Consider the following 14,369-nt stretch of genomic DNA (forward strand, 5'->3'; position numbering starts at 1 on the left):
ACCATAGGTTTCAGGCCTTATATAGGTAGGAATTAGCATTTAGAAAACCTTTGAAATTCACTCAAAAAACTATAAGTTTTAGGGGTGTTATAGTTAGCTGGACATTTCACTCATACAAAACCATTAAAATTGCTCCTATATAGTTAGTTGTACTAACTATATTTCGCACACCCGCAATCTACTGCTGATGATGTCACATATTACATCATTCATGACATGGTAAGTGACATCACTGATGACATCTCAAATGACATCACTGATTACATCACTGATGACATCATCCAGTGAATGTGGTTTGCTTCGTTATTTAAATATGCATTATATATATAGCAATTTGCATTGAGGAATGAGTGGATATATAAAAATAAATATTTGGATGGAGGATTTAGTAGCAGTGTAATTGACTGTTTACTTTAACAATGTATAGTTTCTCACTAAATATAGTGGATAGTGACTAAACTGTGTGAATATCTGTATCACTTTGTCAGTTGTTGAGTAAATTAGTTCTCCAGTTGCTTACTAGCTATGTGAAAGTGTATTTTAGTTATTAATTAGTTAACTGAGTATTTGTATTGGAGATTGAATGTGTGTGTGGTTCGGTAGGGGGTGTGTGACTGACCAAAGATGTGTGAATAGTTGATTCATTAGATATATGAAGTTAAAACTACATATTCTAACATTTGGCAGCGTATGTGACAGTATAAGTATACATAAGACTCAATGATTGTGTGAGTGACTGTATACTTGTAATAATGATTTTATAATACATTAAGTATGACTTACTATGAAGTGGTGTTTGTATAAGTGTGTAGCTAAGTAAGTATGTAAATATGATCCATTGTTTGCATAAGTGAGTAGGATAACTTCATATGTGAATAGGTTGTGTGCTGGTGTGTAATGTCGATATAGGTGTATAACTATTTTTGATAGTGTTTTATTGTTCATTGACAGCATGAGTGAATCTACAGGTAAGTGATTAGATGTGTGTATACATCTAGGAATCACTGAGTGGGTTTTAGATACTTGTATTGCTGTGTCAATGGATTCAAATATGATACTCTGTATTTTACAAAGAGTGATGAAAGATTTTACTAGAGAAGGAATAACTATATAGGAGCAATTTCAATGGTTTTGTATGAGTGAAATGTCCAGCTAACTATAACACCCCTAAAACGTACAGTTTTTTTAGTGAATTTCAAAGGTTTTTTAAATGCTAATTCCTAACTATATAAGGCCTAAAACCTATGCTTTTTTCAGTGAATTTGCAAGGTTTTTTAAATGCTAATTCTATTAGCAGATAACGTTTAAATATATTAATATCCTAGTGGGACCACGTGATCAGCCCTAGGGGGTCAGGGTGTTTCTACCCTGCCCCCTTTTTGTGTTCTACACGTTTGTTTTTCTGCTTTCTTGTGCCTTAGTCTACTGAGCACAAGATGGATGCCAACACTTCCTGGTTAGAAGTGTTGACAGCCAATGAGCATGCAGCTTTCTCGTGAAGGCATGCAGATTGGCTGCCACTGTCTGTCAACACTAGCACAAGATGGATGCCAACACTTCCTGGTTAGAAGTGTTGACAGCCAATGAGCATGCAGCTTTCTCGTGAAGGCATGCTGATTGGCTGCCACTGTCTGTCAACACTCCAAAACAGGAAGTGTTGGCAGCCATCTTGTTTGTCGCTAGAACTGAGTCAACAACTTTTTTTCATAACTCCTACTTTCAAACTGCCATTTCATTTCCACAACTCATCTGAATACAACCACATCTACCTTCAAGATGCCTAAAGTCTGGATTGTGGGTCATAGCTTTGTTCACTGGAGTGAAAAGTATGCAGCAAACAGAGGTATTTACAACCTTGATTTACCAAATGTGGATATTATGTGGATTGGCCAGAGAGGATTGAGATGTCACCAATTGATACCATTGGTAAAATCCTTTATGCATCTACCACACCCTGACCTCATAATTGTGCACTGTGGTGGAAATGACCTGGGCACTTTGACTGGGGTAGGTCTAGAAATGCTTTTAAAGGACACCTTTGGGCAATTGATGTCACTTTTTCCAAAAACTACCTTGATATATTCTAATATATGCCAAAGGCAAAAATGGAACTGGTCCAACCAATTTTGTCCACAGATTGAGAAAGCAAGGAAACATGTGAATAAATCTGTTTCTGCTTTCCTCAGAGACTATGGTATGGGTTCCATATACCACAACAACTTGCGTTACAACATGCAAGGCATTTATCGGAGAGATAATAGGAACACCATCACTTTACAGATGAGGTGAATAGAGTCTTCCTCTTGAATTTTAGACTCTGCATCGGTACCTACTTGTAGGTACAAAAAACACCCACATAACACAACAGCTCTTTTCAGAGCTACCCTACCTATAAGTACTCTAAATTATTTTTTTACTCTAATTTTACTCAAATTTTTTACACTGTTTTTCCCTGTGGTGCACTCAGGGTACGCGTACCTGGAAGCGTACATGGGAACGTACCCAGCGCTTACCCCACGAAAATTAAAAAAAATAAATAGTTTTTTTGCCCTTCTAGGCCCCCCTCAGAAAACCTAGGGGGTCAGGGGTATCTACCCTGCCCCCTTTTAATCATTTCCCCCCTTTTTTTTCCACCTCTTGTGTCTCGATTCTACCGAGACACAAGATGGCGGACTCTCCGGACTGTTTAGAATGTTACAGACACCCGAGAGCCAATCAGCTTTCCGCTCGCGCACTCCAGTGGCGCGCCCAGTGCGCTCCCCGGTACGCATACCGGTATGCGCTGGAAGCGCGCATATAGATATATATGTGTTTTTGAAGTTAATTTTCATAAAAACCACTGGAGCAATTTTCACCAACTATAGAAAAAGCACTTCTGTGTACCAGTCCCAACAATTTTGCAAAGTTTGGTGTAATTCCATTCAGCGGTTCGGGCTGTAGCCTTGTCTATTCGTCCTATAGAAATTAACATGGGGAAAACACGTTTTGGGACCCCCCTTTTTTTCGGCCCCCGCATGACGAATCCCCCCGAAACTTCCATGGAAGAAGCGGAGCGGAGATGGCCTAAATTTGGGAAAATTACACGCAAATTCCTCAACCGGCGCCAAAGTTATTCCCAATAGAATGTTGCGGATTTCCTATGGTAGCTAGGTCCTAACTATATATACCTACTGGCTATCGCCAGTAGGTAATATAAATACACATATATACAAACATATATTTGATGTTTTAATAATGTACTTTTACAATGTATATGACTTTACCCCCGTGTGCGTCGCCGCTGCCCTCCTGTGACCAGCTGCCCTGCAGTCAGGTCTGCGCTCACTGTGCCTGTGTGGTCATCTGCCCCCCTTCTATTTCTGTACCCCGTGAGCTGATTGAGTGTCCCCCGTGAGCTGATCGAGTGTCTTGTCCGATTCGTTTGGTCCCCGTGCCTGCTTCTTTGCCTCCTCAGTGCCTGTGTGGTCTGTCTGCCCCCTTCCTCTCTTTTTGTATCCCATGAGCGGAGTTGAGTGACTTAGCTGCTCTTTTGGCCCCCGTTTTTTCTTCTTTGACCCCTCTGCACCGTCGTACCCGTCCCCCCTGCTCCCTCCTGCCTTCGCGTCCCTTTCCCGCCGCTCGCTCCCCGTGGCCCCGCCCCGTCACTCCCCATTGGCCGCCCCGCCTCCCAGCTGCTCCTCCCTCACCCACTCTTATGGAGGCCGCGCAGCGCCCGCGCCGCTGGCGCACCGAAGGCACGCCTAAGGCAAGCCCGTCTGCGCCCGTCCGCGTCTGGACCGCGCCCAGCGCCAGGAACCCTGGATCTCGACGATGCCAACGTGCCCGACACACATACGACGCCGCCACCCTCCGTGCACTCAACACCGGCCGGAACCCCACCTGCTACCTGGCCAGCCCGAAACGCACCTACGGACCCTTCACCTGCCAAGAGTGCAAATTCACTGGCATCCGCCCCGAGCCAGCACCCGCCAAGCCTACCACCAACAAGAATCACCTCAAGTGCATCCTGCTCAACACCCACTCCGTCCACAGACACACAGTCGAACTTTGGAACCTCCTAGACACTACAGCACCAGACATCGCCTTCCTCACGGAAACCTGGATGAACGCCTCCTCAGCCTCAACATCGCCATAGCCATCCCGGACGGCTACAAGATCACCCGGAGGGACCGCACCAACCAAACCGGAGGAGGCATTTCCATCGTCCACAGAAACACCATCCGCTTTACGACCAACTCGGAAGACACCCTCACAGCCGCCGAACACCTGCACTTCCAGATACACACCGACCCCAGGACCGGGGCACCCTAATCTACAGACCCCCAGGACCACGCACACAATTCAGCGAAGCCATCGCAGATTTCGTAAGCCCGCACGCCCTCACCTCCCAGACTACATCCTCCTAGGAGACCTCAACTTCCACCTGGAGAACAACAATGACAGCAACACCACCACCCTGCTGGACAACCTCGCCAACCTCGGACTCAAGCAACTAGTGAACAACCCCACCCACTACGCCGGCCACACGCTTGAACCCGTCTTCTCCTCCAGCAAGCACATCGCCTTCAGTCACTCCACCGGACTCCACTGGACAGACCACAGCTGCGTCCACTTCTCCTTCAAGAAAACCACCACCCACCACCACCCGCAACAGGCCCCCCCACAGGAGCTCGAGCTCACCACCTCCCTCAGCCAGAACCCTCCCACCACCACGACGGACCACTACGAAGCAGCCCGCAACTTCGCACAATGGCTCACCGACTGCGCCGACGAACTCGCACCACTGAAGAAACCATCCAGCAGACCCCACAGCAAGAAAGCCTCGTGGTTCACGGACGACCTCATCAACTCAAAGAGAACCTGCCGCTCCCTGGAGAAAACCTGGCGCCAGGACCAGACAACAGAGAACATGACAGCCCTCAAGAACGCCACCCGCAAGCAGCACCAACTGATCCGTACCACCAAGAGAGCTACCTACAAACAACGTCTGGACATCAACACCCATAACAGCAAGGAACTCTTCAGCATCATTAAAGAGCTCTCCAACCCCAGCGCCTGCAACAACGACATTACACCCTCGCAAGAACTCTGCGACGCACTCGCCTCGTTCTTTCACCGCAAGATCGCCGACATACACAACAGCTTCGGCGCACAGACCAACCACCCATCCACCGAACGAGCGCACCCAACCGCCACCCTCTGCGCCTGGACCCCGATCAGCACCGAAGACACCGCCTGCACCATGAGCACCATCCACACCGGCTCCCCCACCGACCCATGCCCACACCACATCTTTAACAAAGCCGACTCCATCATCTCACCCCAACTCCGGGACATCATCAACAGCTCCTTCGCATCATCCACCTTCCCGGAGAGCTGGAAGCATGCCGAACTCAGCGCCCTCTTGAGAAAACCCACCATGGACCCCACGGACCTCAAGAATTTTTGACCCATCTCGCTCCTCCCTTTTCCTGCAAAAGTCATCGAGAAGACGGTCAACAAACAACTCTCCGCCTTCCTCGAGACGATCGGATCCCTCGATCCGTCACAGTCCGGTTTCCGAGCGAACCACAGCACCGAGACTGCCCTCATTGCTGCCACCGACGACATCAGGTCTATGCTCGACAACAGGGAAACCACTGCACTCATCCTCCTGGATCTCTCAGCAGCCTTCGACAGTATGCCACCACACCCTGATACAACGCCTCAGCGACACCGGAATCCAAGGCGCGGCCTTGAAATGGATCATCTTGTTCCTCGCCGGCAGAACCCAGAGAGTCCACCTCCCCCCGTTCCGGTCCGCGGCTACCGAAGTCATCTGCGGCGTCCCACAAGGATCCTCGCTCAGCCCCACCCTCTTCAACGTCTACATGAGCCCCCTCGCTGGCATCGCACGCAAACACAACCTCAACATCATCTCCTACGCCGATGACACAAAGCTGATCCTCTCCCTCACCAACGACCCGGACACCGCCAGAGCCAGCCTCAAGGAAGGAATGAAGGACGTCGCGGAATGGATGAAGCTCAGCAATTTGAAACTGAACTCAGACAAGACGGAAGTCCTCATCCTGGGACCGTCCCCCTCGGCCTGGAATGACTCCTGGTGGCCACCTGCTCTGGGCACCACCCCCAAACCCACAGACCACACACGCAACCTGGGCTTCATCTTGGACTCCTCCCTCACGATGTCCAAGCAAGTCAACACCGTCTCGTCATCCTGTTTCAACACCCTGCGCATGCTCCGCAAAATCTTCCAATGGATCCCCACCGCAACCAGGAAGACGGTCACCCAGGCCCTTGTCACCAGCCGCCTGGACTACGGAAACACCCTCTATGCCGGAACCACAGCCAAGCTCCAGAAAAGACTACAGCGCATACAGAACGCCTTTGCAAGACTCATCCTGGACATCCCCTGCCACAGCCACATCTCTGCCCATCTGAAGAATCTGCACTGGCTCCCCGTCAGCAAGAGAATCACATTCCGACTCCTCACCCACGCACACAAGGCTCTCCACGTACGGGCCCCATGTACCTCAACAACCGCCACGCATTCTGCACACCGACCCGCCAGCTCTGCTCCGCCAGCCGCGCCCTCGCCACCGTCCCATGTATTCGCAAATCCACCGTCGGAGGAAGATCCTTCTCCTATCTGGCAGCCAAGACATGGAACTCCCTCCCCACCCACCTCCGGCTGACCCAGGACCATCTCTCCTTCAGGAAACAACTCAAGACCGGGCTGTTCGAGCAGTAGCGACCCCCTCCTCCCCAGCGCCTTGAGACCCTAGCTGGTGAGTAGCGCGCTCTACAAATTCCTTGATTGATTGATTGATTGACCACACATGCATTTGAGTTATAATGGCATGCGTGATAAAGTCATATGCGTTGTAAAACAGTGGCCCTCATTCTACTCGACCTCTCCGCCGCCTTCGACACTGTCTGTCACAACACCCTCATACAACGCCTCAACAACATCGGCATACAAGGAAAAGCCTTGGACTGGATCATCTCGTTCCTAGCCGGGAGAACCCAGAGAGTCCGACTCCCCCCTTTCTACTCAGAGCCCACCGAAGTCATCTGCGGCGTACCTCAAGGCTCCTCACTCAGTCCCACCCTCTTCAACGTCTACATGAGTCCCCTCGCCTCCATCGCACGTCAACACAACCTCAACATCATCTCCTACGCCGACGACACCCAGCTAATCCTTTCCCTCACCAAAGACCCCAACACCGCCAAAAACAACCTTCACGAAGGTATGAAAGAAGTAGCCGAATGGATGAAACAGAGCCGCTTAAAACTCAACTCAGACAAAACGGAGGTGCTCATCCTAGGATCCTCCCCCTCAGCTTGGGACGACTCCTGGTGGCCTTCCGCTTTGGGATCAGCGCCCACACCCACAGACCATGCACGTAACCTTGGCTTCATTCTAGACTCCTCTCTCTCAATGTCCAGACAAGTCAACGCCGTATCGTCCTCCTGCTTCAACGTCCTTCGCATTCTCAAAAAGATCTTCCGCTGGATCCCCCTTGAAACAAGAAAGACTGTCACCCATGCACTGGTCACGAGTCGACTGGACTATGGCAACACATTCTACGCCGGAATTACAACAAAATTGCAGAAAAAGCTCCAGCGCATCCAAAACGCATCAGCGAGACTCATATTAGACATCCCGCGCCAAGAGCACATCACCGGTCACTTAAAAAACCTCCACTGGCTTCCCGTCAACAAAAGAATTACTTTCCGCCTTCTTACCCACGCACACAAGGCCCTTTATAATCTAGGACCCGAATGCCTCAACACCCGACTGTCCTTCTACTATCCCACCCGCCAACTAAGATCATCCAATCAAGCCCTCGCCGCAGTCCCGCGCATCCGAAAAACCACCATGGGTGGCAGATCCTTCTCCTTCCTGGCTGCCAAGACCTGGAACTCACTCCCCACCCACCTCCGCCTCACTCAGAATCACATCTCCTTCAGAAAAGAACTGAAAACATGGCTATTCGATAAACAGTGAACCCCTCCCCCTAGCGCCTTGAGACCCTCTGGGTGAGTAGTGCGCTTTATAAATGCCCGAACTTGAACTTGAACTAAAAGTTTTAGAAATGATGTCTTTGCGGAGTAATAGTCCTGCGTTATAAAAATTGCGGAGTGATGGTATGCGGGATGTTGGTTTGCGGAATATCATCACATATTCCCGGGGGAGGGATAGTACCTTTCTTGCTATTTCCGTGGAGGCGGACCTTGTGTCCGGATGTGCGTGGCGCGAGGCCTGTGCGCAACAGAAGTGGAAACTCTCCAGTGTGCGCTTCAGGCGTCACCGGAAGTTAAGGCGAGATTACATTTTCTGCACAATGGCCCCTGTTTGCCCTCCTTCCAGCCCTTGGGAATAGCGTCATGCCTGACCTCCATACAGTAAAGCAGGTGCACGTCACTGAGAGCGCGGGGCAAGCACACCCGGAGCTGGAATGTACAGAACCTGGGAAGAAAAACCAATGAATTATTGGGCACAACGCTCGCTTTTTTTTCCGTAATCCTGCGCCCTGCACACGCCCCCAGTACACGCCCACAGCACACGATATGAGACATGGCATGAAGGGCGGAACGTACCACACGCCCCCAGCGTTTGTCACGCCCCCAGCACACGCCCACAGCACAACGCAGACACACCTACAAGGGACTACTTTGCTGGCACGGTTCTTTTACCTTTTAAATGTATATGGTGGTCGTCTGCATAGCCTATGTCCTTCTGCTGCAACTGCCCTTTCCAATGCTGTATTGGGTGTTGTGATTGGTGCTGTTGTTCCTGAGATTACCTGCCTCAAAGGTTTGGGCTCTCTCTTTATTATATTAGTATAGATATATATACATTCTCCAACTTTTTCTGTAAGAAAAGCTACTGTTCAATGAAAATCATCCCGAGCTAGGGGAAATCTTGCCTCATAACTACAAATTCGAAGAATGCTAATGATTTGAAGAGAATCATGAGAAAGAACTGGCATATCTTGCAAACAGACAATGTGATCGGGGGGGAACTTCCATCGAACCCCCTTGTCACGTTCAGGAAGGCGAGGTCGTTCAAAAAGGACCTAGTCTATAGTCATCTTACTGATACTCCCAGATCACCCTTTGGCTCGTGAAAGGGTTCTTCCCCTGTGGGAAGTGTAAAGCCTGCCGGGGAAGTAAGAGGGTCCTTACATATGAAATTCCATCTGTAGGTACCCGAAAAAGTATCAGAAAGTTCCTGTCCTGTACCACCCCCTATACGGTGATTTGTCTCATGTGTCCTTGCGGCCTACATTATGTAGGCAGCACGATTCATCCTACGAAAATAAGGATATTGGAACACATGTGGGCAATAGCAAATGGGGATGAGGCTTATCCAGTTGCGCGACATTTTGATAAGCTACACCAATGCAACAGGGTTCTGCTCAGGTATTTCTGTCTCGATCATGTCCCGAGCAATCCCCGAGGTGGTGACAGGATTTGGAGGTTGAGGAGGCTGTAGCTACGATTTATAATCAACCTTCAGACAAAGGCACTGCAGGGCCTTAATAGCAGTGAAGAGCTTGCCGTACACCTAGTAGAAGGATGCACTTGTCCTTAAACTAGTCTGTCTATATACTGAGATATTGTGTGTATAGGTGAATTTCTCTTTAGTTTCCTCTCTTACTTTGTCCTCTATTTTTCAGTTCATTTCCCTAATTTCTCTAATTTTGCAAACATTTTTACTTACAATGTTTAGATTAGCGGATTGTGCCCATTTGTAGTTTTTGTATATAACCTAGATATTGTAGATAGGCTGCCTCTTGTCATGATAGATGGATTAATTTTCAAGATTTGCAACACTTTTTCATCATATTTGGTGATGATATTTTGACTCTTTCAGGGCGAGATGAACTTAAGCAAGCGCAATGAATTTATGAAGGGTGGGCCTTTTTGGTATTGGTGCCCATCACGGGTGTATTGTATTTGGAGTTGCATCATGCTGTTAGGTTATATATTTTCCTTATAGGCGTGGCGATATCTATGCATTTTGCATTATGCATATTTCATTTTAAGATGATGTTCATTTGTTTATTTAAGCGAAAAATAATATTCCAAAATTGCGCTCATATATTTTTTGCTTTGGGACGATATGTCGTGATGACGCGATAGTCCCCTTGTTTGTGTTGCGACAGGAAGTGATATGGCTTAAATAACATGGATTACGGCGTTTCTGGTAAACATAGAAGAAGGCCATTGCCGAAACGCGTCTGTTTGTTTGTGCGAGCTTTCTGTTTAAATAAATTAACGGAACCGGCCCCGTGAGTGCTGTCTTCCTTGGTGGCGACCTGGAGTGGGAGGAGAGTTGAAGCTTGAATTGCTATGCGGGAGCACCCCCGCATTTGATTATGTATATATATATGAGAAGAAAAGTGTTGCCACTAGGCGGGACGCACACACAGGTAAGCGGGCATAGCACAGGGAAAGTTTCGTAGCAAGCTGCACATAAGCTGTTTTTCGACGAGTTTCGGGCGGAACTCCCTTCTTCATAGGCAAGCTGCAGCACAAGTGATCAGCATACAAGAGTCCCAGTGATTTCCCTCTCATTTATTGCCTTCATTTGCAAAACACTCGAGTGAGTTCAACACAAAGCATTATGGGGCTGGAAATCTCTTTCAATTTCACCACAGTGGGCTGCCGGTCTCTCGCACAAACAAAGCTTTGATGTGCACATGTTAACCTCCGAGTTTCTTCCCCAAGTGTAAGCGCTTCCTGTTCCGTAGCCTGCTGTTCCCATGAAACCATCAGCGGATTCGCTGGTTATGCGGCAGTTCAATCCCACGACCTGGCCTGGCCATATATATGAGAAGAACAGTGTTGCCACTAGGCGGGACGCACACACTGGTAAGCGGGCATAGCGCAGGCAAAGTTTCATAGCAAGCTGCACATCAGCTGTTTTCCGACGCGTTTCGGGCGGAACGCCCTTCTTCATAGGCAAGCTGCAGCACAAGTGATCAGCACACAAGAGTCCCAGTGATTTCCCTGCACTATGCCCACTTACCTGTGTGTGCGTCCCGCCTAGTGGCAACACTTTTCTTCTCATATATACGCCAGGCCAGGTCGTGGGATTGCACTGCTGCATAACCAGCGGGTCTGCCGAAACGCGTCCCTCCAGTGCCTGTTCTGTTTCTTTTGTCTGATGTAACTGACATAATAAACAGGAGCAACCCATGATGACGAGTGCCGGCTCCTTTATCATATAAAGTTTTGGAGATTTTTTTTATATATATATATATATATATATATATATATATATATATATATATATATATATATATATCCAGATCGTCACCAGTCCTCCACGATGCACAAACAGGTACGGACCACTTAAGGGACGAGAATAATGAAAGATGCTGTGCTTAATGTAAAATTCATGACTCCAGCAACCAGTCAGTCCTGGCCAGTGCCTCAGCATGACGCGTTTCGACCAAAGCAACTCTGTCTTGTTCTCACACACTTATATATATATATATACATACACATACATACTTGCACATACTTTATCGCATCAATATTTATTTGATAAATATGTAAAACATTTTTTTATTGTGAATTATTATACCCTCTGAAGGTGTGACTATTGTCATGAAACATGAGGTTGTTAGAGATAGATACACATTATCTTGAAAACACCAATAAAGTATTACTTTTAATTCAAACAAAGGCGACTCTGAACGTGTGACTTTGTATTGTAAGAGTTGTACTTGCAATGCTTCCCTATAGAGCAAATACGTATGTGCTTCACACACCAACCCCCAGTCCACGCCAAAGTGTGGTTTCAATAACGTTACAACATGTTCCAGGGAGCTTTTTATAAGAAATTTTTTCAGGAGTATGTAAATGGAAGGCGGTCATTTATGGCTGCACATTTGAGCACTCTAAGAAAGAAGGCACAGGAAGAAAGAGAGGGAGGAGGGTATCACTGTGTGATGTGTTTAGAGTGGAGTATGAAGAAACAGGGGCAGGCTCTCTCTAATCCCACACCAGACCTTGTTAAGGATAATAACAAAGCTGCCATCAGCCTTACTCCTTGGCTTGAGACTGCATGACTCAAAATAGTGCCTATGGGAACAATAAGAACCTACAGGAACCGTCCCTCGGCGCTGTGGTTGGCCCCTAGACGAAGGAAGCACAACTGAGCTGTAGACGGGAAGAGCGTATTTGGAGAGTATATTACTCCCCCAGGAAAAAAGCTGGGTACAAAAAGATTCTTTCAGGGTATAAAGAACTTATTAAAGTGGAAAAGACCAAATTCTTCTCAGGGAAAATTAAAACAGCTCGGAATTCCTCCAGGGAACTGTTTAAAACAGTTATCTGTCACACTGGAGTAACAATAAGGTTTTTTAGATGGACAAAGCCTTCTGCTGTAAGCTGGCGGTTCACATTCAATCTAAGGTCAACTCCATCTTTGAGGCGTTTTCGCAGCAGGTTCCCAGTGCCAGCCTCTGCTGGAACTTGGAAGTGTCCTGGGTCTCTGACTCAGACAACGGTCAGGGAGTCTCCCCCACTGTCAAGGAGTTCTCTCCACTTACGCTGGAAAAAAGAATCAGCCTGATGAGCTCTATTAATCTGTGTCCCCCTGGGATCATTAATAAGTTGTCTACTCAGGTGGCGGGGCCACTCAATAACCTTCTGAACCAAGTCCTAAGCACTGGGATATATCCTGACATCTTGAAGAAGGCTTCTATTCTCCCTCTTGTGAAAACGCCCTCTCTGGACCCTAGGTCAGTGGACAGTTACAGACCTATTTACCGTCTCCCGTTCCTGGCGAAGAGCCTAGAGAAGGACATGAATATAGAACTACAATCTTTTCTGGACGCCCATAGTTTGTTGGACCCTGCCCAGCATGGGTTCCGAGCCCAACATTGCACAGAGTTGGCACCGGTGGGGTGGCGAAAACAATTAGAGGGAGAGTGGATAAGGGTGGCAGAGCGGCATTCATTCTACTCAATCTCTCTGCCGCCTTTGACACGGTCCACCATGTGCTCCTGAGTAGACAGTTAACATGCACAAAAGACTTTAAGAAACCCACTGAACGCCGCAGTTTCTCAGCTCTTACCAGTTCCTTCTGGGTGTCAATCATCGCCAGGGAGGAGTTTAGCGCAGCGCAAGAGTCTTTGGCCTCCATCCAGTCTCCTGCATCGTCAGAGAAATGGAAACACTTGTTCCGGTACCAGATCCAGCCGTAGTCACAAGGGGGCAGCACTTCACTGTACTTTCCAGTCTCTGCAACACTGCTTTGTACACAGTCTTTCAGCATCTTCTGGTCCTCTGTCCATCTAATGTGTACAACTGTTAAAGAAGAAATTGAACAATAAATCAAGGCATAACTAGACGGATTTATAAGATCCACACAATACAATGATCACTGCTAATGAGCAGTAACCTGTCCGACAGGTGCTTGAACTGTCCAGAAGGAAGAGTGCCTTGAAACTCAGAGGGAGCAGGCTGCTACTGTGTGACACCCAGAAGCAAGGTCTCTCTCAAGTTCGTTTTGTGGCAGCGCCACAGTGCTTTTGTCATTTAAATAATTGCTTTAGGCAAACGCTTATTACCGCTGCTGTTTCCCTGTGCTGGGGGCTGGTTTGGGGAGAATTACAATCTGTTTTGTTTTTTAAACACATTGCTGCTACCTTTTAAACTTTTTAACTCTACTTGCTGCCATTTGCTTTCACTTTTTTTTTTATCCGACCGGCTCCGTAGCTCTTTGAGCGATTCCTCTGCTTCCGACCTTCCCAGTCCTCCGCCCGGCATCTGCCGGTTTGAGTTGAGGGAGCAGGAAGCAGGCTACCTTGCCCCACCTTTCCGGACTCACTTCCGAGTGGAGCAGCCAACTTAGGAGGTTGGCGCTCTAGTGTTCCTCTCTCTCCCCTCATAAATGGGGGTATGGCGCCGGGCGCGCAGCGTACGCACGCAGCGGGCATGCCGCTGGTGAGTCAAAGGCGCACCTAAGGCAAGCCCGTATGCGTCTGTCCCCCCCTGGACAGCGCCAGGGGCCAGGAACCCTGCCTCTGTTATCACATATATGAGGAGTGAACTCCTCGCCCTTAGACCCACCAATACAAACAGGTACTGATCTCCTAAGGACTGGGTTGTTAGCAAGGAGAAATATAAATGTAACAGTTGTGGTTTTGCCTACAGCCCTAGATATGCTCTCCCCAGCCCTTCCATTAAAAATGTTGTGGGAAAGCCGCTGGCTATAAAGGCACACCATTGCCTACTCCTTTGTACCAGGTCTCTTATCAAGCATAAGCTTGAATTTGCCAACTTCATGACCCACCATAACCCGGATATTGCTTACCTTACGGAGACCTGGGCCGATAATGCAT

The 14,369-nt window shown here is 48.1% G+C and overlaps 1 protein-coding gene across 7 annotated transcripts in view; it reads right to left on the reverse strand.

The window, feature by feature from the left end:
- Window positions 1-14,369, reverse strand: part of LOC144767751 (C-type lectin domain family 2 member E-like) — a 180,331-nt gene that overhangs the window by 51,526 nt on the left and 114,436 nt on the right. For all 7 annotated transcript variants that reach the window (XM_078651136.1, XM_078651134.1, XM_078651138.1 and 4 more), the window contains one exon: window positions 13,100-13,332. In XM_078651136.1, the coding sequence (XP_078507262.1) occupies window positions 13,100-13,332 (233 nt within the window). The remainder of the gene's footprint in view (window positions 1-13,099; window positions 13,333-14,369) is intronic.

This window comes from Lissotriton helveticus, chromosome 7 (genome assembly GCF_964261635.1).
Source record: "Lissotriton helveticus chromosome 7, aLisHel1.1, whole genome shotgun sequence".
Classification (NCBI taxonomy): domain Eukaryota; kingdom Metazoa; phylum Chordata; class Amphibia; order Caudata; family Salamandridae; genus Lissotriton; species Lissotriton helveticus.